The following is a 25,828-nucleotide window of genomic DNA, read 5'->3' as shown; positions in this document are numbered from 1 at the left end:
GGCCGAGATAGCAGACAGACAGTGTGGGATTTTGGTAAGTAAGGAGGTGAGTTCAGGTCCGGATAGGTAGATCTGCGTGTCGTCAGCGTAGAGATGGTACTGCATACCGTGGGATTCTATGAGCTGTCCCAGGCCGAAAGTGTAGATGGAGAAGAATAGGGGTCCTAGAACAGAGCCTTGAGGAACACCGACAGATAGGGGCGAAGTGAGGAAGTGGCGTGGGGGAGGGAGACACTGAATGTTCGGTCTGTCAGATATGACGAGATCCAGGAAAGGGCCAAGTCTGTGATGCCAAGAGATGAGACGATTTGTAGCAAAAGGGAGTGGTCCACAGTGTCAATTTGCACAGCATATGTGCAAAATTGCATACTTGAGGTCAAGCGCCCACCAGCTATACGTATATAGCCATTTTTTGTCCCTTACACCTTACAGCGCATCGAAAAATGGCGATATTTCTGGCTATATAGTCAGTTCCTTGGTCAGCTGGGCAGTGGACGGTGAGTTTCAGTTACACTAACACATTCCCACAGATCAATGACACATTACACAGCTCATGACTTTGGTTTTTGATGAAGGGTTTATTTTTTTTTGGGGGGGGGGGTAGTTTTTAAATATTTTTTTTTATGGATTTTTTTTTTCAGAAGTTTTTTTTTTTTTAACAAAAATAAATAAATAAGATTTTGTTCTAAAGCCCCCATACACATAAGACTAATGTCAGCCAAACTGCCCGATTTTAGCGCGTGAATGGTAAAGATAGGCAGGATAGGCACTAGCTGAATAATCGGCCAACAAATATCTAAAGTGTATGGAGCTCTTAGGTCGACCTCTCGAACCGTCCATCCGCAATCAATTTATCAGTTATTTCTTGCGCCACTTTCCTCAACTTAATGGAGTCCAGTTTGCTCAACCCAATGTTCACGTCAAACTTCTTATCCTGGTGCAATCGTGACAGCATGGTGTAACGCTGGTTTTCTGTGCCTGTGTTGTCGGCTTTTATGTTTTCAATCTCATTGCTAGAAAGTCCCAGTTCTCGAACAAATCTTTCAAATTTAAATGCAGGAACCAGATCCACAAAAATATTGAAAACACTGTTAATGGCTGTAAAGATAAAAAGGAAACATGTTGTAAGATGGCGGCTTTAATCACACACAGATATCAGCACAATGGTTTGCTTACATAGTTGTTTTACAAGAGCAAATCTAGAGGGACTTCACATGAACATTAGCAGCAATGGTCAGTCCCTATCTTTTTACATTGAAGCATCTAATGAGCGTGTGCAAAGGTCTTTATGAAGGAAGGGGGGGCTACATTTCCTATTGGTGGATCCTCTCTTGCGTAGAGAGGCATTATTCAACATTTTAATCCTTCCTCTGCTGATAGGAAACTGCTGTAAACTTTGCCTGAAAGTCTAAAAGAGCCCTAGCGGCCATTTTGAAAATAGCAAGATTATTAATTTTATTTTTAGAATAAAGATCGTGATAGGAGAAAAAAAAAACAATGCCAAAATAAAAATAAAAAAATAATTTAACACAAAAATCTGGATTAAAAACAATAAATCATTTTCTGATGCAGCTTCCTTGTAAGCTGTGTTTATACACAGAGATTTCTGACCAATCTGATCACTTTTACAGATGAAACCCTGAGACCCTGCTATCATGTAAGGATTGTCCTTTGAAGGTAAAACTGCTGGATTGTTTGTTCAGATTGTCTTTCCAAGGCAAAACTGCTGGATTGCTTGTAAGGATTGTCTTTCCAAGGCAAAACTGCTGGATTGCTTGTAAGGATTGTCTTTCCAAGGCAAAACTGCTGGATTGTTTGTTCGGATTGTCTTTCCAAGGCAAAACTGCTGGATTGCTTGTAAGGATTGTCTTTCCAAGGCAAACCTGCTGGATTGTTTGTTCGTATTGTCTTTCCAAGGCAAAACTGCTGGATTGCTTGTAAGGATTGTCTTTCCAAGGCAAAACTGCTGGATTGCTTGTAAGGATTGTCTTTCCAAGGCAAAACTGCTGGATTGTTTGTAAGGATTGTCTTTCCAAGGCAAAACTGCTGGATTGTTTGTTCGGATTGTCTTTCCAAGGCAAAACTGCTGGATTGCTTGTAAGGATTGTCTTTTCAAGGTAAAACTAATGGATTGTTTGTAAGGATTATCCTTTCAAGGTAAAACTGCAGGATTGGAGGTTTCAGGTTAAATCTGCCCATTGACAATTGGTGGAGCAGCTTAGTATACATTTTTTTTGCAAAAAAACGTATCAAGTAAATACCCTGTTTTTTCCATCTTTTGACTAGCACTTGCTTATTACTGTGATTTTTTTTTATAACAGAGTATTTTTTGACCTCACTGTGCTCTTTTGTGTCTTCAAGTTTCTTGGTGGTGTGTGAACAGGTTCCTACAGACTACTTGTGCAAGTAGCCCATGTGTTTCTGGTTCTGTAAATCTGCCCATCCAGTTGCAATTAAAGACTGCGATTTTGGCCTATTAGTACATACACACATTTGTAGGACTGGATTAAACTAAAACTATAGGAGAGATTTTAAATTTCGGCCTACCTTCATTTCGTTCATTTTCTGCAATGCCTTCCCTCAGGTGAAGCGTCGGTGATAGGAAAGGTGTCTCTGTGTCCTCCCTTGAAGCCTCATCACATTTGAAAGACACAGTTAATATCTGCCAGTAAAATATAGTTTGCATGTCTCAGTCGGTGTACACAAACATGTCGGAGCTTATATCTACCATATGTGCCGGAAATAAATATATAATCAACTAAAATCAGCAATATATGGCTTTGGCGTATAAAGAAAGAAGAAAAAGGGCGGGACGGGGTAAGATATACAGCACAGATATGGTGAAGATTCTGCCATCCTTATGGCCAATGTGGACGTAGAATAATAATTTATGTGTTAATACAATGATTAAAGAGTACGGTAATTAAACTTTTTTTACATTTAATTATTCATTAGGGTTTGCAAAGAGATGACTCTCTGTAATACACTCTAGCTTCCTTCTATCTCGCACATCGTGCTGGTTTATCTGCCTAGTTTATGCTGTTTCAGTAGCTGCTTTGAACTGAAGCTCTAGCAAGGATCACTACTCAGACACTATTTGCAAATTCTTTTCCTGTGAAATGATGGGGGAAGGGAGGTAAAGTTTAACCAGTTCAAGACTGGGCCATTAACATTCCTGACCAAGTATGTTTTGGTGTTTTTTTTTTTTCATATATGCATTGTAAAAAGCTATAAATCAGTTTTTCTTGTTTGGATATTTTTCTGTCTTCTTCTCGTGATATATCGGATTCCATTTTTCCATTTGTTGATATTGGGCGATATTGGAAGAAAAACAAAAAAAATAATATAAATAAAAAATAAGTGTCTGTTTTGGGCATTTTTTTTAAATAATATATATATATATATTGGACACTTTCTTTTTTATTTTACTTGGGAGCGGCTAGTAACTGCAATTTGGGTTGACCGTGGCATTTTTATTTTATTTTTTTAAATATTCATCTATTTTACACATTGTGACCCTCATAATTCATAAAAGACCTTTGGAAGGGGGGTCTTAATTTTCAATTTTGAAATATTTTTATTTTCATGTGATTTCCCCTGTGACTGAGGCTGATATATTAGCCCCAGTTACAGGGGAAACGCAGCCTGCTGGCTGCATGGCAGAGTTGTCCGGGTCTCCTATTAGCCAGCAGCTTCTCCCTCTTTATGCACAGGTCTGATCATGGGTATGACCCCCACAATTTATGGAGAACATTTTTTGGTAGGATGACACATCAGGTGGTGTCATTAGGAGCAGTTTGGAAAGTTTAGCCATGTGCGATGCAGTGTGATATTCCTGTGCCAAAGAGTAAAAATGGTGGAAAATAAAGAGTATTGGCATTATTTGTACGGCATTATTGTATGGAGGACACAGAGCTACTAAAACAGCATGAACTCGGAAGTTAAAACTGCACTTTTATCCTGATGTTGGAGAGAGAAGGAAGCAAAATTAGGTAAAGGAGTCTATAACAAAAAATTCATCACTTTGCAAAAGTTGATCTCTCATTAAATAAATAGTAATGATAAAAAAGTTTAGGTACTTTTTCAATCTTTTCCATTGTTTAGATACTATTTATGCAATCACCAAAGGTAATTTCCTTTATTGCAAAATTGTGAGCGACGAGAGCGGTGCGTGACACTGCAACAGGAAAATAAAAGGAAGCGAAATGTGACAGCAGAATCTTCCATATGCTATAGGACAGGTAAAGGCAAATATGCGTGCATTTGGTGTCCAAGCTAGTGCGACACCTGCGTACCATGTCCTATGTAAATGCAAAGTACACCATTTGTAGAAAAAGAAAATGAGACAACACGTGTTAGAAGAACAAATATAGCAGCAGCGGGGCATTTGCACTTACCTTTGGGATCCATCTTGATCCTGAAAAAAAATGTTTTAAAAAGTCAAAATTAGTTGGAATTGATCTACAATGAGACAAAATATAAAGAAAGAGGCTGAAACCTGAGCCAAAGGGTGAAGAAGACCCCACACGGGGCTGGTGTGGGCTGGTAAAGTAGGGGGTGAAGTAGGAGGAGATGTAAAGAGTGGGCAGGGAGCACAGAATTAGACGAGTAGAGAAGACCCCGCCTGTCCCCCTTGATGATGCGTGAAGTTCCGGTATGGTTTAATGTACACAGATTTCCCTTTCTAATGTATAATCAGCTCTTTAAGGTGCGGGAGTGCGGTGGCTGATTTCAGCTGTGTCACGATGGCTATAGGTGGACAAGGGTAATTGTTAGTGGGGGTCTGATCGTGGGTATGACCCCCACAATTTATGGAGAACATTTTTTTGGTAGGATGACACATCAGGCGGTGTCATTAGGAGCAGTTTGGAAAGTTTAGCCATATGCGATGCAGTGTGATATTCCTGTGCCAAAGAGTAAAAATGGTGGAAAATAAAGAGTATTGGCATTATTTGTACGGCTGACCTTCGGAGTTCCAATGACCCCCTACATCGTGAAATATGGAGCATAATACGCAGACTAGTTTGGGGTGTCCTGATCCAAACCTGACAGCATCATAAACATGACATGAGGCTGTTGAGTGCAGGATGGGAGTCCCGAGGTCAGTCCGTGCAATATGGTCCTTACATGGGCCCTGTTTCCCGAATGTCTGAATTTGACCCAATATTAAAATATATATTTGTTAATAAAATGGCTGCTGTGGCCAATTTAATTAAATTTAAGTCTCAAATCTTTTATTCAGGAATGAGTCAGAGACGGTAAAGGGGATCCTATGTTGGTTGGTGAGGGATGGGATGGAGGGTTGAAGGAATCTAATTGATTGAAGGGCCGAATTCTACTTTATAGGTACATATTATGCTCTAGTCCAGGACACATCTGCAAACTGTCAAACTGCGACTCCATGACTGGCAGGCAATGCTGAGGGTTGAAGTTTATTAACAGCAGGAAAGCTGTAGGCTGTAGTCAATTGGTTTACACTATTTCATACCACAGAGGTTCAATCGTACACTTACTTTCAATGGTCTTCCTAATCCAGAAGAACCAGACACAGGCGCCAGCCGACAAGAGGATGAGAATTGCCCCAACAGGCACCAGGATGGCGACTGAAAAAGAATAGCAAAATTAGATATCACGTATGTCAGGTGGAAAACGAACTGGAGCTATAAGCCCTCAACCATATGCAATTTATTCACTGGATGACATGTAGCTGCTGATTTAAGCTGCCGATACTGTGCCACCTCCAGAGCTGTTCATATAGGCTAAAAGAGGCACGGATATAAGGGTTTGGCTACATGCGGAGGAATGGCTGGATGTAGCCGCTCAGCTACTGGTTGGTGCTTTAGATGCTGTGAGAGTTCCTGCTAGGAGAGGGAGAGAGGGAGCTGCCTCATTCATAGTCTGGACGCAGAGTTACATACAATTAAGTCTGGGTCTTGTTTTATAGCTTTTGTTGTGGAGACAATTTTGTAGTTACAGCTTGTTGTACACATTTTAAATGAACTACGGCAACAGGAAGACGAATATCATTACTAGAAGACAATAAGGAGGAGCTTACTTAGATTGCTGCCAGTTTCTGGAGGTGCACATTGTGTGTCGGTTGTGGAATTGCAGGGTGCCTGTTTCACCTCATTTGGTGGACAACTGAAGGACAAAGAAAACACTAGATCACAATGAGCACATATCTTGTAAAAGTTTATAGCTCAGCTTGAAAACAATTTGCAAATATTTTAGATTACAGTCGTCCAAACCCGGCTTTACCCAATTATTGTGGGATCACTGATGGTCACATGGTATGGAATGAAGGATCAGAGAGGATACATATGCCATAAGATGCTCTTTAGGCATCATTCAGACGTCTGACTTTCCCCTACAAGTGATATCCATGGTTATCACGGAGAACACTCATACCTGTGATAGTCTCCGGAACCTTTCACATGTCCTTGATTTTTCACGGACTGAGCAGTCTTCGGAAGACCTTAGTCTCGGATCAAAATTGGCAAGTCTGTGGGTCCATGAAAAAAAAATCGGACTGCACTCAGACGACATGACATCTGAGTGCAGACGTAGGAGAAGGTGGAGAAACTTTTTCTTTTCTCCATGTACGAGACGAACAGATAACACTCGGACCACACTCTGATCAAAATAATCGATCCGTTTTTCTCGTATGTGAGAAAAACAGACGTCTGAATGAGGCCTTATCTTTGGATAGCAGGCAAGTATCCCCCCAAAAAGGGAGTGATAATGTCACAATTTGGTCAAATAAGTGTCACCTCGAGTTCTATTATAAAGCTAAATATCCACGAATGATCCACTAATCTTCTGTTTGTGTTTAGTGCATGGGGATAAGAGGCCCACGTGCCATGCTGAGCCCTCACCTGGTTGTGCATTTTTGGCAGATCTCACAGGATTCATCAGGAGGGCAGAAAGTTCCTTCCTTGCACTGGCACACGGTGTTCTTTGTGATCGTGCATGGAGACTCCTCTCTTTGATCTGTAAATGATAAAGTTGATGAGTCCAGAAGGAGGCTGGCGGGCATTGTTATGAGTGCGGGGTGTGTTCGGAAGGGGTGCAAACAAGCCACTCTTTCTTGACCACGGTTAGGACAGCAATGATAATCTTTACCCTTGGTCAAGGAAAGCCTCGCTTAAACTATCTCTTCATTGCTGATCATCACAAACAATACAAACAAATTATATAATAGAAACAAATAATAAGTCATTATTATTAATGTTGGCTATATGAATATAATCGTACTGTTCTTCATAGCTGGCTGTCACTCTGACAATGCACTTTTACATTATCTCAGTAGTTAGGCTGGAAAATCCCTTGCTTCCTGCACACTCTTCCTACTAGAAAGGTCTAGCACGTGAATGTGGTTTAGTTAATGAATAAGCCACAGCTAAGCGATTTCTGGATGGTACAATATGTCCTCAAACAAAGAGCCTATTCCCTGTATAACTCCGAGAAGGTAGACTGCTGAAATCCTCACAATGGAGCTGTCTTTAAGAGGACCTGTAATTTAAAAAAAAATTACCGTAGTTCTATTCCTTTTAAAAATCCCTGAGCTCCCCTGATTCTGCAGCTCTTTTCTGTTTCGCACTACGTCACTCCATTACAGAGATATTTACATTTGTTGCTTTTGTAGTGCGCTATGTGAAATCTCTGATTACAGACCAACTGGGCCTTTCTTCTGTCTTCTTTGGGGGGGATTGTGCTTTCACTCCTCCCTATCAGAAGCAATGTGATTGGCAGCATCTAGGAGGGAAGGTTGGAAGCACAAGCAATCAGAGAAGATTGCAGAGCAGAGATTTCACATAGTGCGCTCCAGATGCAACAAATGTGAAAGTTTCTGCAATGTGGCAATTTAGCAGCAGAATCAGGGATTTTTAAGAGGTATTTAACTCATGGATGAAAAAGCGCTTCATATGTTTAGCATGCTACCCCACTACATTAAAAGAGGACTCATTGACCTCCCACAAAAAAAAAGACATATACAAAAAATATATATATCTTTATATAACAAAGGAACTGTTACGATTCCTCTGCTCAGAGTGTCTGGGATTCAGTGATGGACAGATCTGTCATCCTATCCTGTGCTGGGGCGTGCTGAACTGTCAGTGCAGAAGTGCTCCCAGTTCTTGGTAATTGCCCTGCTACTTAGGTGAGCTGTCTGGCCCAGATCACTGCCAGTCAAAAATTTGTTCTAAGCCTGTGATCTCTGTAAGTTCTGATCTGCTGCTGCTGACCTTTCGACAGTGTTCTGACTACCCGTTTGTTATTGCCCCTTTGCATCCGATATTCTGCTGCTAAACTATGGACCGTGTTCTGACTACCCATTTGTTATTACCCCTTTGCTTATCCACTATTTCTCTGACATTCTGACCCTGGCATGTGACCTGATCTATGACTTCGTATTTACCCTTGGTATACTATGTGCTCTTTTGGTATTGACCACGAAATGTCTGACTTCATTGACTCACGGCCTGGCCGTGGGTTGTGACTAGCGTCACAGAAACTACTGGAGAGGTAGCTCACCTGCACGGCACACTTTACATGGAAGGCAATACGTCATACCAGTCAGGTGCTCGCTGTATGTATGTCCAGGATAACATGGTGCACAAGCACCCAGAGAATCCGGGCTGGTACAGTGACTCAATACATAAGAACCTACAAAAGAAACAAAAGTATATAAGAATTATCAACCCTACCACACTGGACATTCTGGTACTCATCAATATAAACAAGGCCACTAATGCAAAATGTCATATCCTAGTAATTTTTCCCTTATTTTCTTTTAATATATTTTGTCTAATTTTTCAAATAATACTGAAAAATATACAGTGGGGCAAAAAAGTATTTAGTCAGTCAGCAATAGTGCAAGTTCCACCACTTAAAAAGATGAGAGGCGTCTGTAATTTACATCATAGGTAGACCTCAACTATGGGAGACAAACTGAGAAAAAAAAATCCAGAAAATCACATTGTCTGTTTTTTTAACATTTTATTTGTATATTATGGTGGAAAATAAGTATTTGGTCAGAAACAAAATTTCATCTCAATACTTTGTAATATATCCTTTGTTGGCAATGACAGAGGTCAAACGTTTTCTGTAAGTCTTCACAAGGTTGCCACACACTGTTGTTGGTATGTTGGCCCATTCCTCCATGCAGATCTCCTCTAGAGCAGTGATGTTTTTGGCTTTTCGCTTGGCAACACGGACTTTCAACTCCCTCCAAAGGTTTTCTATAGGGTTGAGATCTGGAGACTGGCTAGGCCACTCCAGGACCTTGAAATGCTTCTTACGAAGCCACTCCTTCATTGCCCTGGCGGTGTGCTTTGGATCATTGTCATGTTGAAAGACCCAGCCACGTTTCATCTTCAGTGCCCTTGCTGATGGAAGGAGGTTTGCACTCAAAATCTCACGATACATGGCCCCATTCATTCTTTCATGTACCCGGATCAGTCGTCCTGGCCCCTTTGCAGAGAAACAACCCCAAAGCATGATGTTTCCACCACCATGCTTTACAGTAGGTATGGTGTTTGATGGATGCAACTCAGTATTCTTTTTCCTCCAAACACGACAAGTTGTGTTTCTACCAAACAGTTCCAGTTTGGTTTCATCAGACCATAGGACATTCTCCCAAAACTCCTCTGGATCATCCAAATGCTCTCTAGCAAACTTTAGACGGCCCCTTTATGTACTGGCTTAAGCAGTGGGACACGTCTGGCACTGCAGGATCTGAGTCCATGGTGGCGTAGTGTGTTACTTATGGTAGGCCTTGTTACATTGGTCCCAGCTCTCTGCAGTTCATTCACTAGATCCCCCCTCGTGGTTCTGGGATTTTTGCTCACCGTTCTTGTGATCATTCTGACCCCACGGGGTGGGATTTTGCGTGGAGCCCCAGATCGAGGGAGATTATCAGTGGTCTTGTATGTCTTCCATTTTCTAATTATTGCTCCCACTGTTGATTTCTTCACTCCAAGCTGGTTGGCTATTGCAGATTCAGTCTTCCCAGCCTGGTGCAGGGCTACAATTTTGTTTCTGGTGTCCTTTGACAGCTCTTTGGTCTTCACCATAGTGGAGTTAGGAGTCAGACTGTTTGAGGGTGTGCACAGGTGTCTTTTTATACTGATAACAAGTTTAAACAGGTGCCATTACTACAGGTAATGAGTGGAGGAAAAAGGAGACTCTTAAAGAAGAAGTTACAGGTCTGTGAGAGCCAGAAATCTTGATTGTTTGTTTCTGACCAAATACTTATTTTCCACCATAATATGCAAATAAAATGTTAAAAAAAAACAGACAATGTGATTTTCTGGATTTTTTTTTCTCAGTTTGTCTCCCATAGTTGAGGTCCACCTATGATGTAAATTACAGACGCCTCTCATCTTTTTAAGTGGTGGAACTTGCACTATTGCTGACTGACTAAATACTTTTTTGCCCCACTGTATAAAGAAATCATCTCCATGTGTCCAAGGAGCTCAAACATATCCACCTCTCCTGCTCCTCACAGTCCTGTGTATGACTGAACGATAACTGACTGCAGCAGGAGCCTCTCCCCTCTACTCTATTGAAAAGCCCCAACCTTGGGTCTCTGCCTTCCTGATCACTGTGTACACAGCAATGAACAAGCCCTGTGTATAGAGTAATAGGAAGCGCTGTCCGTGCCGCCTCCTCTGGACCCAGTCAGCTCTGCTATACAGCCAGAAGGGTAAGTTTCCACTGTAACTGGGGTTATTATACTAGCCTCAGTTACAATGGAAATCAGAGGCAAAAAAAAGTAGTTAAACGTTGAAATGTTATGAAATAAATACCGTAACTAAAAAAACAAAAAATAAATAAATGAATATACAGCCACAGCCAATCCAAATTGTTGTTACCTTCCCTACCCAAGGTAAAATGTGTCTGATAATATAAATATTTGTAGAAGCAAATTTTAAAATGTATTTTAGTGGTCCTAATTTTTTTTTACCAAAACTGGGAGAAACGGACACATCTTTTATTTTCCCACTGAGATCAGCAAAAAAATAAAAAAGAGAATATAAAGTTAACATAGTAACATAGTAACATAGTTAGTAAGGCCGAAAAAAGACATTTGTCCATCCAGTTCAGCCTATATTCCATCATAATAAATACCCAGATCTACGTCCTTCTACAGAACCTAATAATTGTATGATACAATATTGTTCTGCTCCAGGAAGACATCAAGGCCTCTCTTGAACCCCTCGACTGAGTTCGCCATCACCACCTCCTCAGGCAAGCAATTCCAGATTCTCACTGCCCTAACAGTAAAGAATCCTCTTCTATGTTGGTGGAAAAACCTTCTCTCCTCCAGACGCAAAGAATGCCCCCTTGTGCCCGTCACCTTCCTTGGTATAAACAGATCCTCAGCGAGATATTTGTATTGTCCCCTTATATACTTATACATGGTTATTAGATCGCCCCTCAGTCGTCTTTTTTCTAGACTAAATAATCCTAATTTCGCTAATCTATCTGGGTATTGTAGTTCTCCCATCCCCTTTATTAATTTTGTTGCCCTCCTTTGTACTCTCTCTAGTTCCATTATATCCTTCCTGAGCACCGGTGCCAAAAACTGGACACAGTACTCCATGTGCGGTCTAACTAGGGATTTGTACAGAGGCAGTATAATGCTCTCATCATGTGTATCCAGACCTCTTTTAATGCACCCCATGATCCTGTTTGCCTTGGCAGCTGCTGCCTGGCACTGGCTGCTCCAGGTAAGTTTATCATTAACTAGGATCCCCAAGTCCTTCTCCCTGTCAGATTTACCCAGTGGTTTCCCGTTCAGTGTGTAATGGTGATATTGATTCCCTCTTCCCATGTGTATAACCTTACATTTATCATTGTTAAACCTCATCTGCCACCTTTCAGCCCAAGTTTCCAACTTATCCAGATCCATCTGTAGCAGAATACTATCTTCTCTTGTATTAACTGCTTTACATAGTTTTGTATCATCTGCAAATATCGATATTTTACTGTGTAAACCTTCTACCAGATCATTAATGAATATGTTGAAGAGAACAGGTCCCAATACTGACCCCTGCGGTACCCCACTGGTCACAGCGACCCAGTTAGAGACTATACCATTTATAACCACCCTCTGCTTTCTATCACTAAGCCAGTTACTAACCCATTTACACACATTTTCCCCCAGACCAAGCATTCTCATTTTGTGTACCAACCTCTTGTGCGGCACGGTATCAAACGCTATGGAAAAATCGAGATATACCACGTCCAATGACTCACCTTGGTCCAGCCTATAGCTTACCTCTTCATAAAAACTGATTAGATTGGTTTGACAGGAGCGATTTCTCATAAACCCATGCTGATATGGAGTTAAACAGTTATTCTCATTGAGATAATCCAGAATAACATCCCTCAGAAACCCTTCAAATATTTTACCAACAATAGAGGTTAGACTTACTGGCCTATAATTTCCAGGTTCACTTTTAGAGCCCTTTTTGAATATTGGCACCACATTTGCTATGCGCCAGTCCTGCGGAACAGACCCTGTCGCTATAGAGTCACTAAAAATAAGAAATAATGGTTTATCTATTACATTACTTAGTTCTCTTAGTACTCGTGGGTGTATGCCATCCGGACCCGGAGATTTATCTATTTTAATCTTATTTAGCCGGTTTCGCACCTCTTCTTGGGTTAGATTGGTGACCCTTAATATAGGGTTTTCATTGTTTCTTGGGATTTCACCTAGCATTTCATTTTCCACCGTGAATACCGTGGAGAAGAAGGTGTTTAATATGTTAGCTTTTTCCTCGTCATCTACAACCATTCTTTCCTCACTATTTTTTAAGGGGCCTACATTTTCAGTTTTTATTCTTTTACTATTGATATAGTTGAAGAACAGTTTGGGATTAGTTTTACTCTCCTTAGCAATGTGCTTCTCTGTTTCCTTTTTGGCAGCTTTAATTAGTTTTTTAGATAAAGTATTTTTCTCCCTATAGTTTTTTAGAGCTTCAATGGTGCCATCCTGCTTTAGTAGTGCAAATGCTTTCTTTTTACTGTTAATTGCCTGTCTTACTTCTTTGTTTAGCCACATAGGGTTTTTCCTATTTCTAGTCCTTTTATTCCCACAAGGTATAAACCGCTTACACTGCCTATTTAGGATGTTCTTAAACATTTCCCATTTATTATCTGTATTCTCATTTCTGAGGATATTGTCCCAGTCTACCAGATTAAGGGCATCTCTAAGCTGGTCAAACTTTGCCTTCCTAAAGTTCAGTGTTTTTGTGACTCCCTGACAAGTCCCCCTAGTGAAAGACAGGTGAAACTGCACAATATTGTGGTCGCTATTTCCTAAATGCCCAACCACCTGCAGATTTGTTATTCTGTCAGGTCTATTAGATAGTATTAGGTCTAAAAGTGCTGCTCCTCTGGTTGGATTCTGCACCAATTGTGAAAGATAATTTTTCTTGGTTATTAGCAGAAACATAAATATTAGGCCCCAGGAAAAAAAAATAGATGCAAAAATGATATCAATAGCCGAATGACAAAAATGTTTATCGCTCTTTAAACCACAGTTACGAAAAAAAAAATAAACAAAATTGTGCCTGGTCAGGAAGGAAGGTCCTGAACTGGTTAAAGCAATGAGACGGATACAGAAGGATGTTGTGAAGTTAAAGGCTTTATTCTAACGGAAATGTTCTTAGAACCGGAATGTGTCAACAGAAAACTATGTGAGCAATCTGTGATACCGGCAAAATGCCTGAATGTGTCTCCTTGCCGCCCTGAAAACCTTTCCAACATCACCGCTCTGCTGTACAGAGCCGCACCCTGATATAGTGGCGTGATGTGTTCTAACATAACACTCGTTGCCATACCAACCGGAAATGAATGAATTAGATTCTGATTTAGAACCAATTGTCTAAAAGCGGTCCTAGCTGATAGTTCTACCCCTTCATTGTAGTAACTGGTGGGGTTCTCGCATCCATATCCTCACCCCAAATATCAATGTCAGATGTCCAAATTATATAACAGCCAGAGACTAAAGTCTAAATCTTTGCCTGCCAGAAGCCACCACTAAGGGGAGCTTAGACGTAGATTAGGACAGCTTTGGTGCCCCCCTATTTGCCATATCTTAGATGGCAGTACCACATGTAGTGTCCTGAGGGCTGCCCATGGATATATCAATGTACCCATCCTGATTATCACTTAATTTCCCCAGAATTCGTCACATAACGTCATGGCATGACGTGAGGACATGATGCAATGTGTTCTACAAGTGGTCCTAGCTGATAGTCATACCCCTTCATTCTAGTAACTGGTGGGGTTCTCGCATCCAAACCCTCACCCCAAAACTCATTGTCAGATGTCCAAATTATATAACAGCCAGAGATTAAATTCTAAAACATGGAGAGCCAGAAGCCACCACTAAGGGGAGCTTAGACGTAGATTAGTACAGCTTTGGTGCCCCCCTATTTGCCATATCTAGGATGGCAGTACCATATGTAGTGTCTTGATGGCTGCCCACGGATATCTCAAAATACCCATCCTGATTATCACATAATTTCCCCAGGATTTGTCATATAAAGACATGAGATGGGAACATGTAGCAATGTTGAGTTGCCACGAGGCATCTTGATGATGCCATCATACCAGATTGCCAGAAGGAGTACCAAGAAGATGCCCAACACAGGCCAGTATTATTCCTCCGAAGGCTACAGAGACCCATATTGTGGTGCACAGAGAACGCCATGGCTCTGGTTTACAGACCCTAAAGCCGGCCATACAGAATGTCAGTTGAATGAGAGCTACCTCCCCGGATTACCCCATACGCAGGAACGATCAGCCGATCGCTCCTTTTATTCTCCTTGAGAAGGATCTGGCAGTGGTTTATTTGTGTGCTGATCGGAACAAAAAGATTAGACGGATCCTTCTCTTCTGACAAATGAAGTCACGCGGCTTTCATCTAATGGGTCCTTTAGGCACCTAAAGATGGCACACAACAATTACCAGTTTGGTCTATGAGCTCTGAATCTGCCCCTGTAGACAGAAATGCTACTCTAGTCAAGGACTGGAGAAACACTTCTGTCGTAAGAACTCTGACATTTTTGCTGAACTTGACAAGCGGGCATAGCCACGCTCCATCCTGCAATGTCTCCTCTTCAGCTCCACGCATTTCGGCAGAGCTGCTTCCAACTGGTACGAAAATGGCAAAAGTCTCAAAACGTTTGCAACCTTCAAAGTGTCCTAGGACAGTTTTCTGGAGAAAACCCCTTAATGAATCATCCATAGAATGTGTATCCTCAGTCTTATATATTCTATATTTAGCCGGTTTTGCAGCAGAAACTCTTTTCACTACGCCGAAAACCGGATGAACTAGATCAGGAAATTCCCGTCTTTCCAGTCCACAGTCCAAATTCCCCTGATAAAGCAGATCACAAGACACTGGGGAGGGGCGAGTGCGTAATATGGCATTTCACCAGCTAAAACCAGTGTTTCATCCTGGGGTCTTCCAGGTGATCTCAGTGCGGATAGATCACTTAGGGGCTCCAGTTGTGCATATACGGACTAAGGGAAGGCAATACGTAAAGACAAGAAAGTTCCCCTGTTTTTCTAGCTCTGAATCGACTTCCATACTTTTCTTCAAGGGGTTATACGAAATTAGAAAAACTAGTCTGTCTTCTGTGAACAGCGCCCCACCCGTCTTTAGGTTGTGTCTGGTATTGCAGCTCTTCTGTAATATCGCTAACAACCTATAGACAGGGGCATATCTGTAGGGGATGCAGCTGCCTGCCGACGAGGGCCAAAGACCCCTTTACCACAAAAGACACCAGTATTACAATAAAAAGTGGGGTAAGGGGGTCTACTATACAATTTTGCACCGGAGCCCAAAAGTTTCAAGTTAAAGGTAGTCTGTTAGCACAAAGTGACTGTTCAAACAAAGCACAGATGCTGGGTGCACCCTTGGTGTGGCCAAAACAGTTCAGTGCACCCTCCGACCTGGAAGTTTTGCAGCCATCTCTGTCCCTTCTTCTTTGATTGACAGCTGAGGTTTTACAGAGAGGGGCAGAGATAGATATTAATCAAGTAGGGAGGAAGGTGCACTGATCTGTTCGGCCACACCAGGGGTGCACCTAGTGCCTGTGCTTGGTTTGAACCGTCATATTGTGCTGACAGACTCCGATTCAGCTTTTTAATCCCAAAATTATAATGGTGGCCTCCTCCGTCTAATTTCGTAATCAGGAGATTTCTCTCCTAGAGGCACCACTCGGCAGCATATGGGGTACTGGAGGTGCAGCGCCGCCGCCACAAGGCCAAAATCTACCACCATTTTTAAAGTGATGCTATATTTTTGGCTGATTTTTATTCACTTCGCATATAATTATAACACTAATGACCAAAATATCCGGGGTTTTCCAGGCTTCTTGGAAATAGAACAAAAATAAATCTGGCCATTTGTATTTCACCATTCGTAGACTTCTCCTTTCTGTGGCTCTGCTTGCTGCAATCTTAGTCCCATGTACCTACCGCAAGATGTATTTATAGTGCCCAATATCGCATGACCACACCGTCCTTGTCTGATGTAGACTCATTTTTATTATTAGATATATTTTATTTATAATTTTTATCCCTTCTCTATACCACCAGGGATCATAAAAAATACAATTCTCCAACCAGGATCCTGACATTAGCAGTATTTAGCGCTCCAGTTCACCATGTATACAATCCTTATCGATTTAGTGCCCTAGACCACCAGGGATCCTAAAATAAACCTGTAAATGTTAACGTTACCAGTTTTACTGCTCTAGCCCACCAGGTATACTATTCTAAACCCTTCACCCACCTAGACCACCATGAATATTAAAATGAAACCCCCCAACAACCCTAGAATATTGTGAGTCCTAACATTAACCCCTCCATTGCCAATAACCCTACAAGGGATTCTGACATTAATCTAAAGGACTCAAGACCACCAGGGATATTAACATTAGCGATGAGCGAATATACTCGTTACTCGAGATTTCTCGAGCATGCTCGGGGGTCCTCCGAGTATTTTTTAGTGCTCGGAAATTTAGTTTTTCTTGCCTTACATCTGTTAGCCAGCATAAGTACATGTGGGGATTCCCTAGCAGCCAGGCAACCCCCACATGTACTTATGCTGGCTAACACATGTAAATCATTCAGCTGCGGCAAGAAAAACTAAATCTCTGAGCACTAAAAAATACTCGGAGGACACCCGAGCATATAAATGGGTTCAAAGGAACGGGGATATGTACAAGGGAGGTTAGTAACGATGTCACCTCACTCCAAAAGGATTGAATAACTGGACACCCCCAGACCATATGTATGAAGTCTGCTTCCCCTGTATGGCATCTCATACATTACATTACATACGTTTTAAATAGTCATGACGGGGTTAAATATGATTGATGTATTATATATAGTTGGATCATCTTATTGTTGGCCGAAGGGGACACTCTAGATGGGGACTCAAGGATTGTCTCCCAGTCCTCATCTTGAAGATCAAGAACTAGGAATTTCCATTTTTCCTTAACCGGCAATACCTCCGAGTCCGCACCTACGGACAACATATGAGTGTACAATGTGGATATAAGACCCCGGGGCCCCTGTGATTTAAGGATCCCAATTAATGGAAGGGATGATATTATTAGCATGGTATTTATTCTGCGCATGTACGATTTGTATTGCTGATCTGAGTTGCAGATAACGGAAGAATTGGGGCCTCGGGATATCATATTTAATCTGTAACTGTTCGAAAGACATTAAGACGCCCTGCTCATACAAATTATTAATGGAAACAACACCGCATGAGGTCCAGAATTGAGTAGATGGGTGGTTCAGTAGCTCCGGGAAGTATATATTATTCCATAATGGCATTTCGGCTATAATCCCTTCAAAATGAATGGTCTTTTTCACCTGCTTCCAAACCAACCTCGCTAAGCGGAGAAGCCGTAATAATTTAGAGGTGTTGGGTCTATCAATTTCTAAAAAGCCTATCGGGCAATCAAGCTTCGCAGCGTGGGCCAGATGACTCTCCGAGTTTAGTAGATGACCCCCAGGCATCCACTAACCAAGAGCCCTAAGTTGTCCGGCCAAATACAGGAAAAAGTCAGGTAGCGCCACACCTCCCATTTGCTTGGATCTATGTAAAGTAGGTAATTTAAGTTTAGGCCTGGCTTTCCCCCATATAAAGGATGAGATTAACTAATTTAGATTTGAAAAAAAGGATCTGGGTACAGGAACTGCACTGTGCTGAAGGGAATAGCTGAGCTTCGGAAGTAACACAGTGGACATAGTGAACATAGTTATTAAGGTTGAAGGAAGACTTTAAGTCCATCTAGTTCAACGCATAGCCTAACCTAACATGCCCTAACATGTTGATCCAGAGGAAGGCAAAAAAAAACCATGTGGCAAAGAGTAAGCTCCACATTGGGGAAAAAAATTCCTTCCCGACTCCACATACGGCAATCAGACTAGTTCCCTGGATCAACGCCCTATCAAGGAATCTATTATATATAGCCTGTAACATTATACTTTTCCAGAAAGGTATCCAGTCCCCTCTTAAATTTAAGTAATGAATCACTCATTACAACATCATACGGCAGAGAGTTCCATAGTCTCACTGCTCTTACAGTAAAGAATCCACGTCTGTTATTATACCTAAACCTTCTTTCCTCCAGACGTAGAGGATGCCCCCTTGTCCCTGTCTCAGGTCTATGATTAAAAAGATCATCAGCTCAGATTTATGCGACCAGAAACAGACAAGGGTAATTCACTCCACACCGGAAATTCATGCTTGACTAGATCCAATAACGGGAGGACATTAAATTGTAGGTCAAATCTACTGTATTTGGGTATAATTATCCCTAAATATTTAAAGCGGGACACCACTGTCCATAAGGATAGCTCCTTAAGAGGATCTGCTGAAACATGGGAGAGAGGCATCAAGGCGGATTTGTCCCAATTTATATACAATCCCGAGCATTTACTAAATCTATTGATGGTGGTGATCACATGCGGCAGTGTCTCCTCTGCGTCATCCATGAATATTACCAATTTTCCTGGATTTTCTAAGTTACAACGATATATTTTTCTAACATTATATTTGGCATTATATATTCTAAAAAGAAGTCGAAATTACCTGGAGAACATCTCCGACACCGAATGTTTCCATTCATGTAGTAAATTTCATCAGGATCAAAGTCAGTGCTTCCAGATAGGGGGAATGTGTGCACCAGACCCTGCAGGAAAGACGTATCAGCGTTAGGTTTTCCCATTCAGCGTATATTGAATTAGAAACTAGCTCATTACATTTTGGAGCATATGTTATCATAGGTTAGTGGCATCACCCTCGCTGTTTAACAACCTGTATTTCCCCTTTATCCGTTAGTAAGTTTCTGCTAATGTTCTAAAATCTCCTCAGTTTCCAAAAAAAAAAAAAACGTATCAGAGCTGTGAGAGGGAGGAGGGATCTGCACTGATGTGACATCGCCTCAGGAAGAATCTGTCCACTAGCAGAAGGAAGGCTATGTATTGGGTGTAGTATTTATAGTACACCACTATGCCTATTGATTCCCAGGTACTATCTGATTTTACTAGCACACCTAGCTTAAAGGGCTTTGTCCAGAATTAACCATTATCCTATATTCACAGGACCTTTTGGACCCGCAGCAATCCAGAGAATGGCCCTCTGCAGAGCCATTTGTTGAATGGAGTGGAGGTGCCCATTTTCGATTTAAGCTCCATTAATTGTCTACAGGACTGTTATTTCCAGCAGTCCCATAGACAATGAATGGAGTCAAACACAAGAATGCGCACCTCCACTCTATTCACACCAGAATGCTACAGAGCGCCATTCTCGGGATTGAGCAGTTTTATCCCCAGCTATCCTATAGAGAAGGGATTACTTAGAAACAATTCTTTTCTTATTCCTGGTTAGGGCTCGTGCAGACAACAGGGCAATGTGAACCCCCTTAACAGGCACTCGAATGCCGGCATCCTGGCTGCGATATACATCATGATATCAAGATGTCCTGGGAGGGGCTTTATTCACAGGGGGCACCTAGGTTGTCAGGATTAGAGTGCCAACCAAAGAGGTTCGCCAATCCCTTGGTCGGGCTGGCATGGAGTGCCAAAGTGGTCACCAGACTAGGGTAGTGAGAATATTTTTGCTCACCTCTAATTAAACCCCCTTTTATATAATTTCTCTCGTCTTAAAGTCGTATCTGACTGTGCATTTTTTTCCATTGTGCGGGAAAAACAAACACCAGAGAGAAGACAGGCTTGTTACGTAATCGAGACCAAAAGTCGTAAGACTGCATTCCTAAGCTTCCGGCGCCTGGGAAGTAAAGTTCAAAACCACGAGCTTCACAATGAAATGGTTACGGCCGCATATTACAATAAATTGACTTGTATAATAACACAATGATGATGAATAAATGATGAAAAATGAATACCATAAAAAGCGTGTAGTATTAAATTGTACGGTAATTTTTAAGGTAAGTCAAATTGTATTGGGCACTCTCATGATGTATCCGTGTCAGATAACCAAATGATGATCCGTGTCAGATAACCAAACAACAAGGTCATTTTTAATATTTAAATGTATTTGCCTTCCTTTATTACATTATCTAGAAATGAACTTAAAAGGGTTCCCCAGTAAAAATTAAACCTGCACAGTAAAGCAGTCTGGAGAAAGAGCCAAAGAAGTCACACTAGTCCCTTCAACTGCACCAAATCGGAAGAGATAACATCATGACCACCGATGAACTGACATCTGAGGCCACTGATCGGCAGAAGGACCTGTTGTCTCGTGGGTGGGATGCCATGCTTTCCGTTGTGGCGAGGCTACCAGAGCAGGGAACAGATTCATGGGGTGAGTATGTCCTGTAGGCCACGTTCACACAGTCAGAATTTGGTCAGTATTTTACCTCAGCATTTGAAAGCCAAAATCAGGAGTGGAACAATCAGAGGAAAAGTATAATAGAAACATATGCACCACTTCTGTATTTATCACCCACTCCTGGTTTTGGCTTGGAAATACTGAGGTAAAATACTGACCAAATATTGATAGTGTTAACGTGGCCTGACACCTTTCTCCAGGCTGGGTCCTGGCTTAGCATTTAAAATGAGCAGTCATCCAGCCCCCTTCACACAGTGCCAATACGGGAAAGGCTGCTCTTCGGCGCTCTAAAGTGGACGGGCTATGAAAGCCTACCTACATCATGGTAGCGTCACATGTTTCCGTCTGTCACACGGGACTTGGGAGGAAGGTATTAACCTTTCATCCATATTTTCATCTACTAAGTCTTCACTATTATTTGTGGCCTTAACATTAGAAGTCCCAGAGAGGGGTCCTTTAACATTTCTACCTTTGGAACTTTTTGAGCTCGAAATTTCTGGGACTTCTAGTGTTAAATCACTAATATGTATGATCTGTAGGTTTGAGAAAAAGCTAGGATAGCCTAATGTTTCCTCCTATCTCCAGTCCGACAGACTTATATAAATGCAAATGAAATTTTAAAAATTTTGGGAAAAATTAGCAAAAAATATATATATAAATGTTCCTTGCAGGGGATGTCACCAGGAATTCAGCAATATATTACAATGACGCCTGCAGCTTATCGCTTGGGAATAGTTCATTGCCTGCCATTCTCATGATATAGGGGTTTATCACCATAAAAGTAAATGGCCGTGATGGGAAGGTGGTTAATATATACATCTTCCCTAAACTCGAGGAGATAAAAGCAAAAAAAAAAAAGGAAAAGAAAATTAAAAATCCTTGTACCTACCCCTATAGGAGAACAGGGGCTTTAGATCCCGCGATCATGTCTGGTTGGAATAGAGGGGCGCATTCTCGACCATCGCTTAATACAGTGTCTAAGGGACTGACTTCTGTTCTCAGCGATCAGCAAATTATCCCCCATCCTATGAATATGGGGTAACGTTCAATTATGGGAAAATCCTTTTAAAAAGACTCTCCCGACCTTGTTTGTTGGTCATTGCGGCCATATTGATTTTACATTGAAGATCGCAATTACAAAACCAGATCTAAGATTATCTAATCATCCATGAGTTCATGACTTGATTTACGCAGGATGATTATGTAATGAATTTTTACAATTGTGCTCGATTTGAAGGATGAGTCATGATCAAAGGAAAGTCAGCCTCATTTTCCATGAGGAAGCCTTCCAGACAGATATTAAATAAGGCCAAGAGGTTACCATCATTTGAAAAATGCAGCGGATACAAAACTTGTGTCACCCCTGCATTTTTTATTATCTCTACCTAAATAAAATTATCTAAAATCCCGAATATATTTAATGACAACCTGGTGTACAAACTTTTCAGCACCTCTTTCTAGTTTGCTGTCACATTATCAACGTTGCCAATCTAGGGACACTTTAGTCCCATTCCCGATCGTGGCCAGGACTTCACCAATCCAGACCAGAAAGGCTCATTTGTGTAAGGCTACTTTCACACTAGCGTCGGACTCGGCCCGTCGCAGTGCGTTGGGCCGACGTACCGACGTTAGCAGTGAATGCGCCGTACAACGAGGGCAGCGGATGCATTTTTCCAGCGCATCCGCTGCCCCATTGTGAGGTGCTGGGAGGTGGGGGTGGAGTTCCGGCCGCGCATGCGCAGTGGGAAATGGCGGACTGTCGGCAGCAAAAAACGTTACATGTAACGTTTTTTTGCTCCCGGCGGTCCGCCACAACACGGCGCAACCGTCGCACGACGGTTGCGACGTGTGTCAATGTGTCGCAATGCGTTGCTAATGTTAGTCTATGGGGCAAAAACGCATCCTGCAGACAATTTTGCAGGATGCATTTTTTCCCCATAAACGACGCATTGAAAAAAACACTAGTGTGAATGTAGCCTAAGCCTCATCTCTGTTTGGCCTGGAAATACCGAAATTTCCTGGGACCTTTCCAAAAATTTGGAAAAGTCCCGGCAAATGCCATACCCTAGGCCTGTACAAAGGAGTCACGTGTATCGGGCATGTTTCATTTCAAAGGGTGTAGTGTAGAATGACTCAACTCCTTTTTCTCCTTCTAGAACAAGGAAGGAGAGTTTCCAGTATGTTGTAATATATAAGTCCATGAAGCTTTTACACAACCAGTGTACATCAATTGCCTGCAACACCACCCCTCTCCCCCCCAAAAAAAATTATCAAATTGTCAATAAATTGTGTAGCACCGCAATACATTCGTGTTGCACGCTAGCGCTGCAATTTTTCTTTTTCCAGTTAGAAGTTTGGAATATTTTTTTTTTTATATTCAATAAAAATGGACTGATGGGAAAACGGACCAAAAATAAATGAAAATCGGATCAAAAATGGATAGCAAATAATAATAAAAAAAGACATTTGATTGAGGCCTCATAGATATTTACAAGAATTGCCCAGCAATCATACCAATTATAATGTTATATAATTTTTGGTGAATGATGCATGGCTTATAATAAGAAATGTAATAAATTACGATAATAACCGGGAGTCGGCGACATGCGTGCTGCCCTGGGAGTGGTGAGATGGTGCCGCCACACACTAAATATAAACTGCGCATAATTAGTGTGCGCTCGATGAAACCTTACTAATAATAAACCCTGAATGTTCTGTATCGTCCCGGATCATTGCAGATGAGTTCTCCTACTACAAGAATCACGGAGAGCTTATTTGCATGTTATTTCCCAGAGAGCATTGCCTGTTAGGCTGCCTATACCAGCTGGGTCTCGGGGAAAGAAGACCGGAAGACTCTGAGGTCTTAATGGACTCACTAATTATTGGGCGGTGTTTTGCCGGTTGAGAACACACTCATCGGTCGGCGCCGGTTTAAAGCCTCAGTCTGTCATACTGTATGGAGATCATTACTATGATTGTGCCCCCATACAGCCGGTAAGATGTCGGTAGCACATTCCCGTGTACTAGAGGAGAAGGGCTCCTGGTAACGATGATTCAATGGACTGTAGGAAAGGTCTAATCAGCCGCCCGATAAGTGTTTTGCTCATTCATCGGCGGCATACCAAGGATTGTGAAGGCTCGTTTGTAGCTTATTTCCCCTTGTAAGTCTTCACTATTGACATACCAAGTGTCCATATTGGATGGGGCTTACTGCAAACCAATCATACGTGACATAGCTAATGCCATAATATAGCATATGACTTCGCATGAAGGCACCTGAAAATGGAAAAACTCCAACAAGCCTCCAACTATTATGGGTCTTCAAAGAGGTATTGTCAAGTTTCCCAGTAGCTGGACATCTACCCTGCGTGAGCCCCATCGATCCCTAGAATCGGGTCTCCAAAGAATCCTGTGTGAATGGAGCAGAGGTCAATCATGTGTCCTGACGTTCCATTCATTCTTATGGGTGTACCGAAGACCACCCGAGCGCAGCGCTCGGCAATCTCCGGGGCCCCTTTAAGACTAAATGGAGCGGCAGTGCACATGATCAAGCTCCACTCAATTCACAAGGGACAACTTAGAACTATGGCTATCGGGATCGGTGGGGTCCCAGCAGTTAGACCCCCAGCAATTGGGACGCTATCCCCTATTCCATGGATAAGGGATAACGTCCAAAATTGGGAATACCCCTTTAATATTGTTGGACTTATGTGTCAAAGGGATCTTATTGGACCCCTTGTGATCCAGATCCTGTGTGTGACTACAACCCATGCACCTACTATAGCTTTGCCCGTGTGCAACATAGATATGTAAAAAGGCCAAGCGAAAACATTCCCCCCTTATACCAGTTATACCACTTATTTTCATGGTTTAAGACATTGCATTTTGCCATTAATAATTAATGACGCAAATGATAAAACTATTACGTCATAATTTTATGAAAAAAAAATATTGAAATAAAAATGTTTAAAAAATAAAAAAAAAATGTAAAAAATTATTTGTATTAATTTTTTTAATTTGTGCATTTGACTTACGGTAGGATCGCTGCGTTTTTTTCCTCTTATTTATGTAGTGTAAAACAATAATCAACCATTGTAGCATAAATTACCATAAAATTACCATTAATATACTTTTTTTCCTGATCTGTGGCTAAACAAATGGATCAGTTTGGTTCTGTGTAATTTACGGATAATATATATATATATATATATATATATATATACATACATATATTATTGAATACATTTTGAAATGTTTTATAGATGATTTGTAGAATGCTTACAGTATATAATCGACGGATTAGGTTTCTTACCGTTCTATAGTACCTGAAAATTAATAATTATATTTTATGGACTCTAAGATGCATTTGCATAAAGTACTAATAGATTTTTTTATCAGGTTTTTTGCTTCTTTCAGTCTTTTTATACTAACACAGATTAAATATATGAATATTATAGAAATGTGGATCCCTGTCACTGTGCTGGGAGAATGCGAAACCGAGACATAATGAATTAAAAAAAGAAAACTTAAAAAGGAAAAAAAAATTATATATATATGTGTGCATATATTGTGTATATATGTGTATATATGTGTGTGTGTGTATATATATATATATATATATATATATATATTTACAGTGTATATATATATACAGTATGTATGTGTATAATATATATATATTATATATTATATATACACACACACACACAGTATATAATATTTTTTTCTAAATTAAAAGTTTAAAGTATTTAAACTCTTACCAAAAAGAAGAATAAGGCCAGGGTCATTGCCAGAAATTGCAATTTGGTTTTCGCCCCTTGTGGGGCCATGAGCAGATAATCCAAAGACTAGTGTCCGGGAGAAGGGAATTTAGAAGTTGAGTTGAAGTGATGTTGACTCGTTGCGTCTCTCAACATGACAGATCTT

The 25,828-nt window shown here is 41.2% G+C and overlaps 1 protein-coding gene across 1 annotated transcript; it reads right to left on the bottom strand.

The window, feature by feature from the left end:
* Nucleotides 1-594: 594 nt before the first annotated feature.
* On the bottom strand, nt 595-25,828 carry LOC138677087 (tumor necrosis factor receptor superfamily member 10B-like). The gene is made up of 9 exons (XM_069766950.1): nt 25,663-25,828; nt 19,142-19,241; nt 8,536-8,667; nt 6,876-6,990; nt 6,056-6,141; nt 5,514-5,603; nt 4,398-4,417; nt 2,548-2,662; nt 595-1,098 (listed from the first exon to the last, which is right to left on the bottom strand). Exons 1-9 carry the CDS (start codon nt 25,729-25,731, stop codon nt 815-817), a joined length of 1,011 nt encoding a protein of 336 aa, XP_069623051.1. The 5' UTR covers nt 25,732-25,828; the 3' UTR covers nt 595-814.

The sequence above is a fragment of the Ranitomeya imitator genome, chromosome 4 (assembly GCF_032444005.1).
Source record: "Ranitomeya imitator isolate aRanImi1 chromosome 4, aRanImi1.pri, whole genome shotgun sequence".
NCBI lineage: Eukaryota > Metazoa > Chordata > Amphibia > Anura > Dendrobatidae > Ranitomeya > Ranitomeya imitator.
Note: the sequence above shows the minus strand (reverse complement) of the source record. Positions and strands in the feature narration are given on the sequence as shown.

Coding starts and splice junctions, on each gene's coding strand:
- LOC138677087 (XM_069766950.1), bottom strand. CDS start 25,731: ATGGCCCCACAAGGGGCGAAAACCAAATTGCAATTTCTGGCAATGACC. Junction 8,668..19,141: donor GTGTCGGAGATGTTCTCCAG/GTAATTTCGACT, acceptor TTTCTTTTGTAG/GTTCTTATGTATTGAGTCAC. Junction 4,418..5,513: donor GATTAGGAAGACCATTGAAA/GTAAGTGTACGA, acceptor ATTTTTTTTCAG/GATCAAGATGGATCCCAAAG.